The sequence below is a fragment of the Condylura cristata genome, unplaced genomic scaffold (assembly GCF_000260355.1).
Source record: "Condylura cristata isolate star-nosed mole 26May11 unplaced genomic scaffold, ConCri1.0 scaffold00042, whole genome shotgun sequence".
Lineage (NCBI taxonomy): Eukaryota > Metazoa > Chordata > Mammalia > Eulipotyphla > Talpidae > Condylura > Condylura cristata.
In genome coordinates, this window is record NW_004567143.1 from 878,495 (window position 1) to 897,847 (window position 19,353).

Here is a 19,353-nt window from a genome sequence, read left to right on the forward strand (position 1 = left end):
CCAGGTGTGTGCCCTCCTCCTGCCGCTCCGGGCTCGGGGCGGCCGCCGCGCCTCGGCCCAGGGAGGGAGGGTCCGGGAGGGCTGGAAGCTAGGCCTTCGCTCGCGACCTGGGCGGGGGAGTCCTGGGCACCGGCCCCGGAAATGGGGGGGGAGGCAGAACTCGGGGTGGGTGACCGCTGGGCACCCGGGTCAGGAAGAGGAGGGAAGCTGGAGGAAAGGCTCTGGGCTGAAAAACTTGCTTCCGGCCCGGTCCCCGCCTTAGAAATGGGCACCCTGCCCCCAGAGGTTGCCAGGCCCATAACCGGGGCCCTGTCTTCAGAGTCCAGGCGCCGGGAAAGCGAGGCCCAGGAATTAGCATGACTGAGATTCCCGCCGTGGGCCTTGTCCGGCCTCGACGCGTTTTATTGTCTCCTTTCCCTTCCCCAGGCCTGGGCCTGCCTTCATTTACCTTCCTATCGGTTCCCAGGCTGAGGATGTCTCAATACACCTCTCCCTGCCAGCCAAGGCCTTCAGCCTGGGAGAATGTGTCCTGACCCTGCCCATTCCCCACAGGCTTGGGGAGCACTTCCCAAGGCTGCTCATCCCAGTATGCCCCTGAACTTGCTGAAAGGGGGGCTTGGAGTCCATGGGGGGGCTTGGAGTCCTGGGGGGCCAGTGGTCAGGCCCGTCCCCTTCCTGGATCTTGGGTCCTCAAGACATATTTACTGCCCTGTCTGAGTGGACTATGGCCGGCAGTCAGGTCAGACGGAGGGTGTGTCAGGCATGGGCTAGAGGGTGACTTTCTCTTCCAGCTTCTTCTCTTGGGCTCCCCTGTTGCACCCCAGTCTGGTGTCCACTTTCTGAGTCTGCCGGTTGTTGTCTGCGTCTGGAGGGTGAAGACCCTGGCCTAGGTCACTGACACATGGGGCTCATTTGTTAACCTCTCTGCGGTCCTGAGACTGAAGCCATGCCCCTGGAGAGGGCCCTTGCGGGGGCTCATGGGAGCATGTGGGGTGTCTATTCTGAGTGACACTGCCCTGCGGAAAGCATGTTTGTCATTATCCTTGTGAGGATGAGTGTGGACAGGAGGCAGGCGAAGGAATCCCTGTCATCAGGGGTGCAGTGATGCGGAATCGTCAGTCTTCACGTACGTGGTCCAGTCTGTGGATCCTCGAAGCAGGCATGTGTGGACTGGACAGCAACCTGTCCTTTGGGGTGTGGTCACTCACTGGGTAGGGTGGACAGGAACAGGGTTACTCACAGGGGGGTAGGCTGATCAGGAGCAGGGCTACTCCAGTGGTATAGACCCAAACAGGTAACTGAGTACCTGGAATAGACAGGTGAGTCACTCTGTCTGTGGACTGAATAGGAGCCGGTCATTTGAAGTGTCTGCAAGGTGGACCAGAACAGGGTCACCCTCAGGCTCATCACTCTCATCTGACCTGGGCAGAGGGTAGCAGCTTCAGGTGGGCTGGGTCAGCATCACTCTGAAGGGAGGTCTGCGGCCAGCTGTGTGGTCTTCAGACTTGAAGGATGAGATCAGAATGGTTATTCTGGCTTTCACTAGGAGGGTGTGACTCTCCTCAGGTGGATAAAAGCCAGGTCTCTGCAGTCACTGGTGCAGACAGCTATTCCGAGTTTGATATCTTTGTTGCATTGTGAGCAAGAGTGTCAAATGGTGATGGAAGGCATCAGTCTGCAGTGATCTTACTTTCTAAATCAAAAAGAGAATGTATCTGTTGGTTTGGAAAGTACCTCGATAAGGTGAGCAGCAGTCGAGGTGATGTGATGGAAATCGGAAGTGGTATGATCTTAAGAATGCCCGGTGATTTGTGCTGTCGGTCAGAGTATTTGAACGGACACAGCTGGAGCATCCCAGAAGTATGGTCCTCAAACACACACACCACTGGCCATGTCCACCAGGAGACTGGAGGGGACAAGAGCTGTGTGTTGGGACCTTCCACGAGTGTCACCCCCATGTTTGTGGGGTGACTCGGAGCTTTCTCTCCAAAGGGACTGCATACGAACGGGTCAGCTTCTGCGAGGCTGGTCCGGAGCCAGGTCGCCATGATGCCCTGTGTCTGCTTGTGCTTAGCTGCCCAGTGAGGCCTTCCCCCCAGCCCCCACCAGCAGTGGGGTAGACACTCCACGAGGAACCCCTCTCCTGGCGCTTTATGTGAGGGAGGCCTTGTCGGGCAGCCTTTCTTTAGCTTCGTCATGGTCTGGGTCTGTAACACCTGGTTGTGATCGGATTACCAAGTCCAGGTACGTCAGGGAAATGAGACTAAGCAGGTGGCCACAGTATCACCGAGTGGATCGGGGCAGCGTGGGAAGTAGTGGCGGTGGGCACGCAGGGGCTGGACCCACACCGTGTCCCTGGAGTGGCACGGAAGATGTCCTGAGGCCAGTGCTGTGGGTCCCGCCCGGCCGTGGCAGTCTGACAGACCGCAATTGAGGGCATAGCAGTGGCGGCAGTGTGAGACCAGGGCAGAGCAGAGGTGGGCGAGGGGAGACCATAGTCCCCTGCTCCTAGACAGGTAGGCGCCAGTCGCAGAATGTGCTTGCTGAGCGCGTCCATTACTTAGTGTCCGCCACAGGACTCCTGCGTTCTGTCCTCAGGACAAGTCACAGGGACCGTGTCGTACGCTGTGTCGATTAACCGGAAAGACGTACGCAGGCATGCTTACGTTAGGCACGGCTCTTTGCCCCATATAGATTCTATCTGTGCCTGGGGGGTGGCCAGAGCCCTGTCACCTACTCTGTCTGTGGGATGACTGGGGACCTGCCTGTTTGGTAATGTCAGGCTCTGCTGTGCAGAGAGAGCAAGGGAGCCCTGCGGTGTGCGTGCGTGCAGATGCACGTGCAGATCTCCATCGATCGGGCAGACACCGTGGGCTTCCCCTCTCACGCCTGGGCACAGCCGGGCAGCTGCGGGCTGCCCAGTCCTCGCGCTGTCCCTGGGCTGGGACCTGCCCGCCTGCATACAGCTGGGCTTCTGGGCTCTTCCAGTAGACTCCAAGATCCCTTGGTTTGCGCACCCTGCGCCCCTGGTTGAAGAAATAAGGCTCAGTTATCTGAGGCTCAGTTTCCCTCATGTGTACATGTAGCTGTTTCAGTGTGTCTCTTAAGGTCTTTCTGGCTCTTAAATCTCCATGTCCAGGTCACTTTGGTCCTTTCTCTCGCGAGTCGCCGATGACCACCACACCTAACAGTGCTGCGAGCTGGCAGTGGCCATCTTTGAGTCGTCTTATCGAAACTTCACTAGAACTCCTTGCCAAGGAGGCATTCTGCCCCTTTCTCAAAGATAAGAAATGAGTATCTAAATAAGTTAAAGTGATTTCTGCGATTGTCTGAAGACTGGCAAGGTGCCTCCTCACCTCTTTCCTTCTTTTCTTCCCCTCCTCCCTCCTTTCCCTCCTTCCTGCCAGAAACCTCTGCTCAGGACCAGCTGAGCCTCAGGGGGAGGAGAGCCAGAGGGTAGCTGGAGGGGAGCCGGAGGGGAGCCGGAGGGGAGCCGGAGGGGAGCGGGTGACTAACAGGCAGGGTCTGAACCCCCTGCAGCTCCCCTGGGTGACGGACTAGACACGGGCTTGGGCCAAGACAGGAGGGCCCATGTGCTAGAGACATCTGTCTCCACCTAGTGTGGCTGGTGTTGCTGAGGTGCAGATGCCCAAGCGAGACAGATGAAGCTCACCCCTTGAGTTTGAGATCCACCCAGACGCACCCAGGATTCTATGACGGTGGTTGTAGGCATGCTCCCTGCACGGAGACGCTCCAGCAGGCTGCAGTAGCCACACTAGAGCACCAGGGACACCTGGCGCGATGAAACCAGAGTGGCCATCTCACATGGGGGGGGTTATTTCTAACAGCCGCAGGTGGCACACCACAGGGCGCCCCTAAATAAGTGCTTCGGATCCTCCCTGGACTTAGCAACAGTAAGGTTGTGGGGATGGCAGGCAGCCTGGGGACCTTGATACCTGGTCACGGGGAGGTGAGGCCAGGAGGGCGGCAGTGTGGACAGCCGCCTCAACGAGGTAGATGGGAGGGCCCTGAGTGGCCCCCATTCTGGTGGGGTGCTCCAGCGGAGAAGGGAGAGGCGTGAGAGGCAAATGCAGCTGCCTCTGACCACAGGCAGCGAGGCCTGCCCTGGCTTCTGCAGAGGAGACGAGGCGTGCAGTGAGCAGGGAGTGGGTGGGTCCGATTTTGAGATTATTGAGAGGAGTTCTCAAGATTGACGGGGAGGCGGGGAGGACGGCGATGAGTTGCGGCCCAGCGGCAGTGAGTGACCCTGGCAAGTTTAGCTCGCTCGCACAGAGGGTGACCTTTGTACCTACTTCATCCCAGTCTCACCGGGGTGGCTATTCCACTTTACAACAGCCGCCTCGCAAGCTGAAAATTGCTCTGCTGTGCTCTTTGGGAAAGGAGGTGTCAAAGGTAGACCTGGGAGGAGGGAGCCTGCCAGAGCCGGTGGGCATTGGCGGCCCTGGCCACACCGCTTGGGTCCTCTGACCGCAGCCCTGGGGAAGGTGCCCGAGCAGACGCTGCTCTGGGGCTGTGAGGCCCAGGGCGGGCCACTCAGTGTCTCCAGCCTGACGGGACTGAGTCACTGCTGATGCCCAGGGAGTCGACGGGAGAGGCGGGAGATGACCTAACCCAGTCTGGGGAGTAATGACCAATGCTTGGTCCTCCTTGACAACGGTCCTGGGCCTCTGTGGAATCGTTTCTTATCTGTCTCCTGCCGAGACTGCAGGCTCCCGAGGAAAGGCCTGTCTCGTGCCCCCCCACGTGCTGTCTTTGAAAGGGTCACCCCGGAAATAGTCACGACGTGAATAAATGGCAGCCCTGGCGGACACGTGCTCTTTGGGCTGAGTCCCTTCGGTCTCGGGGTGAGTCCGCCCGGAGCCGAGGGGATGCCTCTGGCTCCAGGGGCGCGTCCCTCCGCTCGGCGCACGCAGGGAGGTCCTGCAACTCTGTCTTTCATTTCTCTAGGACGCGGGCCCGATGGAGGCTGAGGAGCCTCACCGCGGAGCCTCCACCTCTGTCTCTGCCATGGCGGAGTTCATTGTCCACCCTGCCGTGCTCGTGAGGAGCGATCAGCTGCCCGCCTTGGGGCCCACGGCTCAAGAAGGCCGGGACCCGGCCCACGAGTGGGCCGAGGGCTGCCGACAGCTGGCGACTCCGCAGAGGGCTCCCTTCCTGGACACGCGGGGCCCGGCCCCTACGAGTGTGTCCCCTGTCCCCGTGGATGCCTCTGCCGAGGCGAACGGCCAGGAAGACCCCGTGGCTGAGGCCTGCACCGCTGCAGCGTGTCCAGCCGGCGGACAGGCAAGGACAGCAGCTTCCCAGCACAGATCAGAAGACGCCCCGATATCCAGCGAACTGCGCAGCCAAGTGGAGTCTAGATCTGAGCTCACCACTCGGACTTGGGGACCTGGACACGCGAGCCAGGTAGAGGAGAGTTCTCCAGCCACGTCTGCCCAGACCAGGCTTGGGCTTTCCTGTGAAGAGCACCCTGCCGTGACCAGCTCGCCCAGGGGCGCCCCACGTGGATGTGTGGGGCCAGGGGAGGCGGCACAAGAGAGTCAGAGGCAAGAGGAGCTCATGGATCCCTGGGAGCCCCGGTGGCCGCAGGAACAGGGACCCGCAGAGCCTCAGGGGGAGAGAGCTGCGGGGGCAGGGGTGGACTCAGATGGGCATCTAGGGGGGCAAGAGCGGCCCAGTGACCGAGGGGGCGACCCGGGGCAGAGGTGGAGGCAGGTAGGACAAGGTGAGGTGATGCTCGTAGAACAAGCACAACGGGAGAAGCTGGTGGGGGAGCTGGGAGGCCTGGATCTGGGGGGGTCAGCCCACGGGGGCGTGGCGAGGAGCACCCAGGGCCAGGGAGAAGTGGAGGTGGGGGAGCAGAGGACAGGCATCTGGAGGAGCCTGGAGGAGAGCAGGGTGTGTGCTCAGCAAGAGGAGGTTGAAAGCTCAGTGCGGAAGCCAGAGAAAGGAACTGGGGGGCCAGAAGAAGGGGGTCAGCGAGGGGGAGAGGGAGCAGTGGAGGGGCCAGAGGAGGTGAGGTGGACTCAGGAGGGACCTGACGATGGGCTTGGGGGTGCCCTGCAGGGGGTGGACGGAGGAAGGGGTGCCGGAGAGGGGGGCGAGCAGGGCGGCCCTTCCGCACCGGCTTCAGGGGCCCCTGCGGTCCCTCCTCCCTGCGATGCCAGTGTCCCGGTGAGCAGGGAACCCAGGACTCAGTGTCGGGCTGGGCAGCGGTCCCCAGGGGCTCTGCCTTCTGCACTGGAGCCAATGAGGTGGTCCTGGCCCGCGTCTTTGGCCAGTTCCTTCCCTGCTGGGGGGTCACCTGGCTGGGAAACTATGTGGGACAGCCAGCCAGGGGGGTCCGAGCTGGGGAAGTGGACCGATGTGGTCCTCACAGGTACAGCCGTCACCCCTCCGCGGACCCCAGATTCGCCTCCTTCCAGCCCCGCCGACGTCTTGCCTGGCGCGTCTGCCAGCCCCCCGGCTGCTGTTGCAGTATCTCTCGACACTGTGCATTCTCCAGAGACCTCCAGCGCCTCTCTGGGGCCCCCTGCCCTGCTCCATGGCTCCCCCCCTGCAGAGGCCCCCCTGGACCCGTACGCCAGCGCCCCCTGGCCCAGCTGCCCAGGGCCCGGCCCGCACCTGCGGAGCAACTCCTTCCCCGGCCCTCACAGGACTGGGCTGACGCCTGGCCTGGCGGGAACCTCCCTGTCCGTCTCCCATTCCGAGCTGCCCCGGGGGCAGCCCCCCCAGAAAGACTGCAGCTTCATTCTCCAGCCCCACCGTTTGCTCTCCACTCCGGAGCAGGATTCCCCAGACTGCGCCTCAATTCCGGACAGAGCCAGGCATGTCCCCGGCAGCCAGTGCTGCAGCCCCCCACAGAGTGAAGCCTTTGCACCCAGTTCTCCTGCCTGTGCCTCGTCCCCCCACCGCGTCTCTGCAGACTCGAGGCCCTGCGAACCTCTGCTGCCCCCTCCCCTGGAGAAGAGGCAGGCGCACCCCTCCTCTGTGGAGAGAGACGGACATTTCTGCACAGCGGACCCCAAGCCGAAGCACCTTCCTCCTCCCTTGACCCTGGGTCCGGAGCTCAACGGCCCTGGATCTGGGGCTCAGCAGCCGCAGCACCCTTATGTTCCCAGCCCCCAGGTGGCAAGGCAGTTCCGACCTCTGCCCTGCACCCCCGATGTCCCCCGCCGCTCCCAGACCTCTGCCTCCCCCAGGCAGTCCTACAACAAGCCGCTGCCCCCCACTCCTGACTGCTCGCAGCCTCACTGTTCCCCGTCTTCCAGCAGCCCGAGGACCTACAAGCCGCTGCCCCCCATCCCCATCACGGACCCTTTCTCCGAGCCGCCCCCGTTGCCCCCGAAGACCAGGGGCAGGAGCCAGAGCGTTCAGGGAGGACTCAGCGATTCAGGGAGTCGAGCCAGGCCTTGGCCTGTGTGTCAGGAGTGGACAGTCCCTGCCCCCGCCTTGGCTGGACGCACGTCCTGGCCCCCGGCCTCGGGCAGGTCCACAGACGCTTTGGGCTCCGCCAGCGCGAGTCAGAGTGCGGTGACAGCTGGCCTGGCTTTCAGCAACATGAGCAGCCTCGTGAGTCCCTCTTCCCCCACCTCCCCCTGGACTGGGGAGCTTCAGGGGCCTGCGTGGGACCCGGGGCCGCCAGAGGAGCTGAAGACCCCCGCCATGGCGTCTCTGAGAACAGCCCCCCCGGGAGGCACCAACGGCCTGAGGAGGACAAGTCAAGACCTAGCGAGGCCTCCGGAAAAGCCCGGTCACCCCCACCTGGAGAAGGCGTCCAGCTGGCCCCACAGGCGGGAGCCGGGCAGGGCACGGGAGCCCGGCAGGGGTCAGCCCACCGCCCCCAGCGAGGGGTCCAGCAGGAACAAGGGCTGGAACCGGCAGGGCCTCCGCAGGCCGTCCATCTTGCCCGAGGGCGCTTCAGGTAGGCCGGAGGGGCCCGTGATGCCAGACCAAAGCTCCCAGCCCTCAGCCCTCACCCCATCCCTGCCCCCCGGGTTCCTGCAGTCCACCGCTGGCGCCGCCTACGCGTGGCCCCAGTCCTGGGGGCCCTTTCTGAGCTCAGGTCACAGTCCCCTGCTGTGCACCCCGCCCCCCGTCACCCCACCAGGGTGCTCTCGGGGCTGCTCTGTAACGACCCTGCTTTCGCCCCGTCCGGTTCCCACACAGGACCCGCCACGGAGAAACCCTCTGGCTCTCCCGACACCCTCGTCCTCCGGTAAGTTCCCCTCTGCTGCTGGCCTGACTCTTCCTCGGACGCTGAGGCCGCCCTGTTAACCTGGGCGGCTGACGGGACGGGGGCGCACAGACACCAGGATTCCCGAGTAGGGAGACCCTCCTCTCACCAGGGCCTGCCAGCTGAGTCCAAGCCAGCTGTCCGCCCACGGGCCGAGCCCTGTTAGAGCCTGCGGGAGGGCCTGGTCACGACACGGCCCCGGCGTCCCGGAGGTTAGATACTCTGTCGTCTGAAGTACCCCCGGGTTGCTCTGGCAATGGCCAGCAAGCTGCCCAGAGCCCTTCTCTCTCCTCAAGGGAGAAAAAGCCCAAGGAGGCGAAGCCTGGCTTTTCCAGACACTCGAGGCTCATCAACTCCTGTGAGTACCTGCACACCGATCTGGAGGCCCACGTGGGGTCCCCCAGCCGCTGGAAGGGGCCGGTGGCCGCCAGCAGTGGGGGTGATGCCCACAGGGGAGCCGGAGGCCGCGTCCCTGTGCCTCAGCTCACCATCGCTGCCCCCTAATTCTGTCCCCTGCTGCTCTGCCCCGCAGCCCAGCTGCTCTACCAGGAGTACAGCGACGTGTTTCTCAACAAGGCGATTCAGAGCCAGAAGCGACTGGACAGCATAGCGGAGACCCCGGGGCCCGCCTCCCCCCGGCACCCCCGGAAGGCCCTGGTGTCCTCCCTGTCCATGGCGTCCAGCGTCTCCCTGTGGCAGGAGATCCCCGTGGTGCGCAACAGTGCCATGCTGCACTCCATGACCCATGGGGACCAGAAGCTGCAGGAGGTACCGGGGCCGAGGGCGGGCAGGGCACACTGCCCGGTCTCACTGGCTGGCACCCCGCACCGCCACAGCGCACGGCCCCCGCCCGCACACGGCGCTCACCAGACGCTCCCCGCAGGCGGTCTCAGCGGGTTTCTGCAGGACACCACTGCCCCTCCCCACCCTCCCTCCCTCACCACTGCCTTGCCCTTCGCTGCCACGTGCCATCGGTCTGGCCTCCAGCAGAGCGCCACGTGTCTGGATTTGCGGGGGACGGTATTAACCCCCACTGCCACCTCCGTTTCACTCTCCAGCCGGGAGTGTGGGCTGCTCGCTGGGCTCTTGCACGGTCCCTCGGCCTGGCCTGGGGCCCACGGGACTCGCAGAAACGCTGCGGGGACCCCTGGTCTCTGCCGAGCCCTCACAGACAGAGGCTGTGGCGGAAGCTGTTGGTCTGTGATACCGCTGCAGAGTCTCCACGGAGAGCCTCTCTCCAGAGTCAGTGTGCACCGGGTTAGAAACATCCTTCCCGGGCAGTGGGACGAGTGGCCCCGGCCGAGCTCTGAGCCCAGGATGAGGTGTCAGGTCCGCTTCAGCGCTTTCCCTTTGGCCAAGGGGCTCCATCTCCTCAGCTCTCCCCGGGGGTCAACTGGCTGCAGAGAGTTACGGGGACAGCAACAAAGAGAAGTTCCCGGTTCCTAGCACAGAGAATCCCTCAGAAATGTTCACGGCCTGAGTTCGAGCCCTGGTGTCATCCTGTGCATCTCAGCCGTGGGACGCGCGCTGCTGACAGTCAGACTTTGTCGGCGGAGGAGGATGCTGGCCTTGCTGGCTGCGTGGGGCTGAGGGCAGTGACCTGTTCTTACCTTTGAGCGTAACTCCCGGCACAGAGTCATGCTCCCCGCTCAGGCGCTGAGGAGTAAAATTTTGAAGAGAGACTTGTGGAGAAGCTTAGATCTTATCAAATCAAGCACAGATTGGTTCACATTTTAAAGATTTATTTTTGCACACAAGAACTGGGGTCCAGGCCAGGGGTGCAGGGGCGGCGAGAGGCTTCACCAGAGACAGAGTGGGGAGCAGAACAGGCAGATCAACAAAGTCCACTGCTGAGAGGAGCAGCGGGCGGGTCAGGAGAGGTCTGCCGCGCCCTGTGGGTCACCTCCGGGGCCGGGGCTTGAACTCACACTGCAGTGGCTTTCGCTTCTTAGTGCTGTGCTGTGCTGTAACCCCCTGCGCCACCAGGGAGGGCCCTCAGTTGTGCTTTAAATTAACTGTCCTCTGGCCTCCCTGGTGGTGCGGGGGTTAAGTGCAGCTCTCTGAGGTTGTCCGCAGTCCCTGCCGCCTGAGTTCCATCCCCTGATCCCCAGCCAGGGAGTGACCCACAGGGCGCAGCAGACCCTCCTGTCTCCCCTCTGCTCCCCTCATCAGTGCGTTTCAGCCGATCCGCCCGTTGTGCTCCCCGCTCTGTCCTGGTGAATCCCCCGCCCCGCCCCGACACCCTAGCTCCTGTATACATGGATAAATAAATCTTCCAAGAGCGAGGTGGTTGACCCTGCTCTTCCGCACGCCCCAGGCCAAGTTCGAGCTGATCGTGTCCGAGGCCTCTTACCTGCGCAGCCTGCACATCGCCGTAGACCACTTCCAGCAGTCCGCCCAGCTCCGGGCCACCATGCTCGCCCAGGAACACCAGTGGCTCTTCTCTCGCCTGCAGGACGTGTGTGACGTCAGCGCCGCGTGAGGCTTCGTCCCCATATCCACGCCCAGCCCCTCCCAGTCTGTGGCCCTTCAGCGGGGGGCCCGTCTCAGCCACTCCTTGCTGACCCCAGGGCCGGTGGCACAGGGAGCGCAGAAGGGCGGAGGCTGTGTGGGTGGGCGGGTCTGCGCACGGAGCTGTACGTGGCAGAGGGGGGCATCAGCGAGTGCAGGAGGCGGCATGGGAGCGCCCGAGTAGCGTATGATCTGGCAAGACCGAACGAGAATAGGAACTGGGCTGTTAGGACCAGACGGTTAGATCAGGGGCCTCCTCAGGGGCTCGGTCAGCCCGCGCGGCCGCGGCGTGGACGGACGTCGCCGGGAGCGCACACAGCAGGGGTGGGTGGCCGGCTGCCCCTCTGGCTGCTCGTCTCATGCTGTCTGTTCCAATGCTCCGCAGGTTCCTCTCAGACCTGGAAGAGAACTTCGAGAGCAACATCTTCACCTTCCAAGTGTGTGATGTCGTCCTCAACCACGCCCCCAACTTCCGCAGGGTCTACCAGCCCTACGTCACCAACCAGACCTACCAGGAACGCACCTTCCAGAAACTGCTGTGAGAGCCGCCCCCCCACCCCCTTTCAGACCCCAGGGGGGCCCCGCAGGCACCGTGCAGCAAGACTCTTCAGTCCCCAGCCCAGAGCCCGTCCCCAAAGCATGCGCCCCTGTGTGCACCCCGTGATCTCAGCCCTAGCCCTCAGAAGCCTTGGCCATCGCGGCTGGCCTCTGTGCCCCTGGTTCCCACTTTGCCAGCCCAGAGACATCCGGGGAGCCCCCCTCACCTACTCTGTGCATCCCGAGTTCCCCCCCACCCCCCGTGCTCCCTCGCCCCCCTTACCCGAGGCTTGCCGCCTGCAGGGCTAACAACAGCAGCTTCCGAGAGGTCCTGGAGAAGCTGGAGAGCGACCCCGTGTGCCAGCGCCTCTCGCTCAAGTCCTTCCTGATTCTGCCCTTCCAGCGCATCACCCGGCTCAAACTGCTGCTCCAGGTAAGGGCCCCGGGCTCAGCCCTCGCTCAGGGAGCCCCGGGAAGAGCCTGCCTTCTGCCACCTGCTGGGACTTGTGAGTGCCCCCTCCTTTCTGAGAAATGCCTGCACTGGCACCCTGTGCTGAGCCTCCGTCAGCGCACCCAGCCCGCTCTTGCACGTGCCCGTCCTCCTTTCCATCTGGCTCCCTGCTGTGTGTGTTCTAGAACATTCTGAAGAGAACGCAGCCTGGGTCTTCAGAGGAAGCAGAGGCCATGAAGGCACACCACGCCCTGGAGGAGGTAGGCAGCCCTTCCAGCCCCCCACCCCCATCCTTGCCGCCCCCGGCCCCCCCCCCATCTTCAGCCCCGCTGCTGCAGATAGCACAGCACCCTGGTAATGGTTCTCTCGCCCACCTCACTGCACCCCTAAACCTCCCATGGACACGCCCCACCATCGCCCCTCCCACACGGAGCACCCATCACGCCAGGGGGTGGTGTTCTCGCTCCCCCAGGCCAAACCCCACTTCCCCGGCGCGGGAAGTTCCTACAAGTCACGCAGGTGTCCCGGGGCCGGGGCTTGGCCGAAGCTGCCTGCGCTCAGCCCCAGCCCTGCACAAGGCGGCGGCTCTGACCTGCAGGTGGCCCAGGGCGGCCACTGGCACAGCGCTAAGGCAGGCTTCCTCTCTCCCTGCCCTCCCGACGCCCAGCTGATCCGCGACTGCAACGACAGCGTCTACAAGATGCGCCGGACGGAAGAGCTGATCTACCTCAGCCAGAAGATTGAGTTTGAGTGCAAGGTGAGCGCCCGGCCCGGCACCAAGCCCCGGCACGCGGCCACAGGCGCCCCTGTCCCTCTGCAGCCCTCCGCTCTGTCCGCCGGGGGCACCTGGCGTGTCTCCGACATCCGGGACTCACTGTGCAGGGAGAGTGGGGGTGCAGCGCTGTGCCGGGGAGGCGCCCGAGGGTGCCTGTCTGCGGCAGGTGCCTGAGCAGACTCTGGGGACAGGAGGGGCAGGAAGCTCCCTCAGGGCTCCCTGAGGAGAGGGCGTGGGCACCCGGGGCTGGCGAGGGAAGGCTCTCGAGTGTGCACGGCTGTGAAGCTGGTCTTGGCGCTTGAACCATCCAGGATTTTATCGGGTCTCTCCGGTCTGACCCAAACAGCCCACAGTTGATCCGGATTGGACTTCAAGCCAGTAAACCCTGCAGCACTCTCCACACTGAGCTTCCAGCTGGGAGCAGACTCCCCTAGAGGAAAGGGGAGACCCCTTCCCCGTGTCCTCACAGCTCAGCCCCCTTGTCCCCCAGACCTCTGACCCCACATCCGGCTCCAACCGCTCCTTTCACTCTGCTGTAATCAAAGGAGACTCAGTCAGGACGCCCCTCCGTCCGTGTCCACTCCGCAGCCCCCGGGCCTGCCTGGCCTGTGAGCCCTGGGCTCTCCCCGCAGTTCTTCAGCTCAGGCTTCTAAGCTCTCCGTGGAGCTCCTGTCCCGCCTGGATGCTGGTCCTGGTGCCCCAACCTGCAGACCCAGACTTGGGGGGCGGGGGGTTCGCCCGTTCAGAGGGAGCTGGCTGGGAGTGGGCGGGGTGTGAAGAGGTGGACACGAGGGAGACGCAAGCAGGCGGCCGGCTGGAGGGGCCTCCGCTCGGCTTCCCTGACGCTGCCTCTTCCCCCTCCCGCCTCCAGATATTCCCGCTGATCTCTCAGTCGCGCTGGCTGGTGAAGAGCGGGGAGGTGACCGCCCTCGAGTTCAGCGTCTCCCCAGCACTGCGGAGGAAACTCAACACGCGCCCGATCCACCTGCACCTGTTCAACGACTACCTGCTGCTGTCTCGGCCCCGAGAGTCAGTGACTGTGGAGGGAGACGGGCGGGCAGGAGGGAGACCGGGCGGGAGTGGTCAGGGTGTCAAGAGGTGGACACAAGGGAGACGCCGCAAGGGTTCTGTTCCTGCGGGAGCCCCTCTCAGTGCCCCGCCCAGGGGCGTCAAGGTTGTAGCACAAGAAGCAGAAAAGAGGGTCCCAAGCGAAAAAGGGGGGTCCCAATAAGTGGTGGAAGAGGTTGCACCGCAGGACCAGTTTGCGTGAGCGACGAAGAGCGAACTGCGATGAGCTCATGCGCTCTCAGGTCGGTGTGGTGGCCAGGCACAGCCCCCAGCCAGGGCCGGGTCCTAGCTCCTTGGCCCTGCCTGGGCCAGTGTCTTCACCCCGTGACAGTGACCCCTTGCCCATCGCTAGCAGTGTGCGGAGCTGGGGTTACAGTCCGGGAGGAGGTCCGTTGGCTAGGAGAGCTGAGGACGGGATGCCAAGCCCACAGGGGTGAGCGTGGGTGAGGGCGAGAGCGCAGCCAAGTGGGCGCTGTGTTTTGCAGGAATAACCGCTTCCTGGTGTTTGACCACGCCCCGTTCTCCTCGGTCCGCGGAGAGAAGTGTGAGATGAAGCTGCACGGGGCGCACAAGAACCTCTTCCGACTCTTCCTGCAGCACAGCGCGCAGCGCTCCCAGTCCGAGTTCCTCTTCAGCACCGAGACTCAGTGAGACGGGGCAGAGGCCGGTGGGGGCTGGGGGCACGCCCGGGGGGAGGGGCGCGCGCAGAAAATGTGCCCAGAAAACAGCTGCCCCGTGTCTGGCTCAAGTAAATGCTGGCTGGGGCTCCCCTGCCCGTGCGCGGGGCTCGGCGCGCGTGGGTGCACAGCCCCGGCCGGGTCAGCGTCTGTGGCTACTCTGAAGCCGAGAAGGACAGAGTCCGTGAGGCCCAGGACGGAGCTGGACCGGGCAGGGGTGTGCCAGGCTGCCGGCAGAGCAGGGGTCTACTGGGCAAGCCAGCAGGCCGCCGGCCGCCCGGACCGTGTGGACGAGGACCAGGATTTAGCTTTCCTGCTCCCTCCCCCGACCAGTCTCCTGCTGAGCAGAAATCTGTAACGCTGAGAACTTTGACTTGCTCATCTTTTTAATTATGAGTAATAATAATTCTTTTCCATAGGCGTACGCTTTGGGGAATATTAGAAAAAAACAGCAAGTATTAAATTTGGCCCCCAGTGGCTGCAGTAGCGAACAGCTGCAAGCCTGAGGCTTTGCTTTTTTAAAGATTTATTTATTTATGCATACAAGAGCTAGGATGCAGGCCAGGGCTAGGGAACTCCCCAGAGACAGAGCAGGGAGCATAACAGGCAGATCCGCGAAGTACACTGCTGAGGGGGGGCAGCCGGGAGACAGGAGGGGTCTGCTGCGCCCTGTGGGTCAGCTCCCTGGCTCCCGGATTATAGTGCGTGACCAAAAAGGAAAAAAAAGTAAAGGTACCTTTGTCTTCCTGATCGAATTACGATTATAAAATAATTCCCACCGCAGATATTGGATGGAAGGCAGAGCACTGTCAAGGACCACGCAGAGAGATAGAGGGAATCTCCAGGAAGATGAGTTATTTTGCTCAGTGCCATCCCCCAACTGGGAGTGCCAATATGTAGTCTTGACAGTTGACTTGATGCCCCCATTTGAAAGACAGGAGAAGCCGCTAGGGGGACGAGCTTCAAAAGGAGAGAAACAGAGTGACAAGGGGCGTTAGCATGGAGTTCGGGGACGTGTCATTTCCAACCGAGGGGGGCCCGCATTGCAGACGTCATGAAGTAGATGCAGTCAAACTGGACATGAGTGGCCCCTGCCCCACCCCCCAGGGCCACGGCTGAAGCTCTGACTCTCCGTTTTGCTTTCTCAGAAGTGAGAAGCTTCGCTGGATCTCGGCCTTGGCCATGCCACGAGAAGAACTGGACCTTCTAGAGTGTTACGGTGAGGGGGTCTGAGGGAGGGAAACACGTGGCCTTTGGGGGCAGAGCTTAGATGGCTGGGTGGTCACTCTGGGACAGTCTGCTCATGACATGGGTTCAGAATGTCAGGGTAGAAGACTGACCTTGAGCTTCAGCACTGAGTTGCATGTGTTGCCAACTGCCCGTCCCCATGGCAACACCCCCTTCTCCCTTCCTGCCCTCCCAGTGGCTAACTTTCTAAAGAGATGCGTCTTCTTAAGTCTGTCTTGCCATTTTTTTTTTTTAAGATTTACTTATTTGTGCACACAGACCTGGGGTACAGGCCAGAGGTGCAGGGGCAGTGAGAGGCTTCACCAGATACAGCGTGGGGAGCAGAACAGGCAGATGGATGAACTCCACTGCTAAGGGGAGCAGGGGGAGACAGGCGAGGTCTGCCGCGCCGTGTGGGTCAGCTCCGGGGCCGAGGGCTGAGCTTGCCCTGAAGCGCTGCGGCCGGCTTGCAGTGCCGCGTCCTAACCCGCTGCACCACCAGGGAGGGCCCTGTCTTGCTGTTATTTTGCCTTGGTCTTACTGGGTCAAGGATCTTGGGGCAGGGAGAGGAGAAGGCCTGGCTGGAGGGGAAGTGCTGGAGGAGACAGCGACCTAGCAGGGCTGTTCAGACCCTCCTGAGCAGGCCGACCTGCCACCAGCACGCTTCCCCCAGGCATGCAGGAGCGCCGGGCAGCCACAGGCCACCCTGAGGAGGGGTGTGCGATCGTGCCAGGACTGGACTTGCGGGCCTTGCATAAATCCTGCCATTTTTCTCCAACACGGATCCCTCCAGAGGGGAACTGAATGCAAGGGAACACTGTGTGTTTAGTGACTCACGAGAACAAACAAATACAAGGAAGCTTGGAAAAGGAAGTAAGAGGACAAAGCTGTAAACCGCGTTCTGCTAACGTCTCCCCGCCTCCCCGTGTGATCGTCTGCGGGGTTGCAGTTCCCGGACGGGGATGCGGCCCCGTGATTCTCCCTCCTTGGCCGTGCTCATGCCGCGGCAGAGGGGAGGATGCTAGAAAACAAAGGACAGAGACCAGGACAGCGGGTTGTCTGTTCTCCGAAGGACTCAGTGCAACGTGGTGGGAGAGACAGCAACCAGCCTGCGCGGGAGAGGCTGTGGGTCAGGCCCGGGCCGAGGCTCTCTGCCGGCTGCTTCAAACCATTGGAAGTTCAGTTTCCAAGTCAGAGTGTCATAAAAATGTGGGACGTTCATCCTAATCAGCCTGGTCGGTCATTTACAGAGGAGGAAGCTGACCTAAAGAGGATTAAGTGCCTTCCTCAGTTCCTACCTGGAGCCTCACACCTGAAGTTGTGAGAAGAGGAATGAGTCACAGACTGAGGGTTTTACGATCCCCTCAGAGGGACAGGACGTGCACATGAAGCGAGCAATAGGGATAAGGCGAGGGTCCTAGACAATCACTTTAAAAAAAAATTATTATTTATTCATACAGAACTGGGGTACAGGCCAGAGGCTCAGGGGCGGCGAGAGGATTCACCAGAGACAGAGTGGGGAGCAGAACAGGCAGATGAACAAAGTACACTGCTGAGGGGAGCAGCGGGGGGGCCAGGAGAGGTCTGCCGCGCCATGTGGGTCACCTAACCCATTGCACCACGAGGGAGGGCCCAACAGTCACTTCTGCAGTAGCTCAATGCACTGAGGACTCGCGGCAGGGAAGGTCTGAGAGAGGTCACGGGCCTTCCGCTGAATCTCAAGGATTTGTTACACTGACTCACAGGTGGTCACAGAGGATTTCTCAACTCACCTTTCCTAGAAATACAGAATTTTTGATTTGTATAATCTCTGGTATTTCTATTTCTTTATCAGCCATTTTGTTCCCTGGGAGAAAGTGGGGAATGTCCCCGCTGTCTCTTCTGTCTGCTTTTGACGGCCCAGACTCTCTCCCAGGTCCTCCCTGCCTCCCCTGCAGTTCTCTCTCCTCTCCCCTGCAGTTACCTTCCTCTCCTCACCTCTTCACACTCTTCTCTCCCAAAGACTGCCCCCAGGTACAGTGCCTTCGAGCCTACAAGCCCCGTGAGAACGATGAGCTGGCACTGGAGAAGGCGGATGTGGTCATGGTGATTCAGCAAAGCAGCGATGGTGAGAGGGAAAATCCAGGAGTGGGCCAGGCACTGGAGGGGGACGCTGTTGATGGACTGTTCATTTCCTGTGTACCAAGTGGCACCCTTGGGTGGCTTCAAACTCTGGCAGTGTGTCTGCTCAGAGCTGTGGAGGCCAGAAGTCTCAGGACCTGCAAGGCTGGCGGGTCGGTGCACTCCCAGCTCCTATGGGGTCCTTCTGTCTCTGCTTCCTTCAGCCTCTGGTAGCCCTAGCTGTTCCTTGGCTCGCGACTGCGTGGCCCCAGTCTCTCCCATCTTCGTGTGGCCACCTTCCTTGTGCAGGCCCCAAAGTCGCTTTTTGTGTCCGGACACCTGTTAGACTGGCCTGAGATGTCGAGGGTGAATCTTAATTTTATTAATGACATCTACCACTACCCTGCTGCCCAGTACGATCATGTTTTGGAGTATTTGGGGTTAGAATGTCAACGTATATTTTGGGGAAGCCCGATTCAATCTTTTAGAGTTCAGAAGGCTCATGATAGACAGTTGTAGATTTTGCCAGACCCAGGAAACCAGGGTTGGTGCGTGGGGAGGTCGGAGTCCCTCCTGGGGCTTGTCCTACCTCTTTAGCATTAGGGGTCAGAAATGTTTTGGGGAAGGAAGCCCAGGGGAGATTATTATGAGCTTTTCCCAGGTCATTTTTCTTCCTCCCATCCTGCCCTTAGGTTGGCTGGAGGGCGTGAGACTCTCAGATTGGGAGCGAGGCTGGTTTCCTACGCATCACGTAGAGTCAATTTCCAACCCAGAGGTCTGTGCTCAGAACCTGAAGGAAGCCCAGCGAGTCAAGACTGCCAAGCTACAGCTGGTGGGACAGCAGACCTAGCTGGACACTGGGAAGAATCTCCTGAGCTGAAGGACAGATGTTTCTAGAGAGGACTGGCCTCAGAATCCTGCAACAGAGACCTTCTGTAGACCAAACCTGGACCTTCTGAAGTCTAAGGGCAAAACTCAGCTCCCAGTCACTACTGCAGGCCTTTCTCTACCTGAGCTTGGTGGGGGGATTCTGAGAGACTTTACACTGGACTCTGAGAAACTTTCGCAGAAGAAAATGGACCTAAGTAGGGTCTAAGTCAAGGAACTTTACTTCTACTATCATATAGTATTTACATCCTCTACTTCTAGAGTGCAGATTCAGAGCCGACCAGAACTGCCATCATGGCCATAAGGTAAACAGAATCTGACCTCAGCCCACTAGAATTGTTTAGGGGGGGGGGTTTAACACAACGGATGGGAGGGTCAGCTTTGGTGACCTCTAACTTACCTCCAGCCCTGGAGATTTTCCGTAACTACTGGTGTGAGGTCAGTGCATGTGCGTCTCTGGGATCTATGTCTGTTGGTGGCATGTGAGAACATCACATTCTCACACTAATAAACTTGGCACTTCAAGTGTTTTCTCCTCAGACCCCTCAGTATTCAGCATGATTCAGAACATGGAATTCTGTAAGAATTTGATGTTGGTGCCATGAAAAACCAAGATGGCACCTTGGTGAGGGCAGCTGCTGACTTCTGCTTTATGACTCCTGAGTGTTTGAGCATGTTTTCTGCTTGCTATGGTCTCAGAGGTGTTAGAAGAAATTTTTAAGTGGGGACAGTGCCACTCCAACCTACCTTCTTGCTGGACCCATAGATTAAAGCCATTCATGACTTTATATTCTGACATGAATTATTGTGAAGGTACAGTCCAGTTCAAGATGAAACAGAAGAGTCCAGGTCAAGGGCCTTA

General features: G+C 61.0%; 1 protein-coding gene across 1 annotated transcript; it reads left to right on the forward strand.

Moving 5' to 3' along the window:
- Window positions 1-4,980: 4,980 nt before the first annotated feature.
- Window positions 4,981-19,025, forward strand: ARHGEF5 (Rho guanine nucleotide exchange factor (GEF) 5). Its single transcript, XM_004694344.2, has 14 exons — window positions 4,981-7,945; window positions 8,191-8,239; window positions 8,554-8,615; window positions 8,790-9,025; window positions 10,575-10,735; window positions 11,154-11,306; window positions 11,609-11,738; window positions 11,942-12,016; window positions 12,424-12,513; window positions 13,403-13,560; window positions 14,085-14,246; window positions 15,425-15,495; window positions 17,506-17,610; window positions 18,296-19,025. The coding sequence occupies exons 1-14, from the start codon at window positions 4,981-4,983 to the stop codon at window positions 18,451-18,453; spliced, it is 4,575 nt and encodes a 1,524-aa protein (XP_004694401.1). The 3' UTR covers window positions 18,454-19,025.
- Window positions 19,026-19,353: the final 328 nt, after the last annotated feature.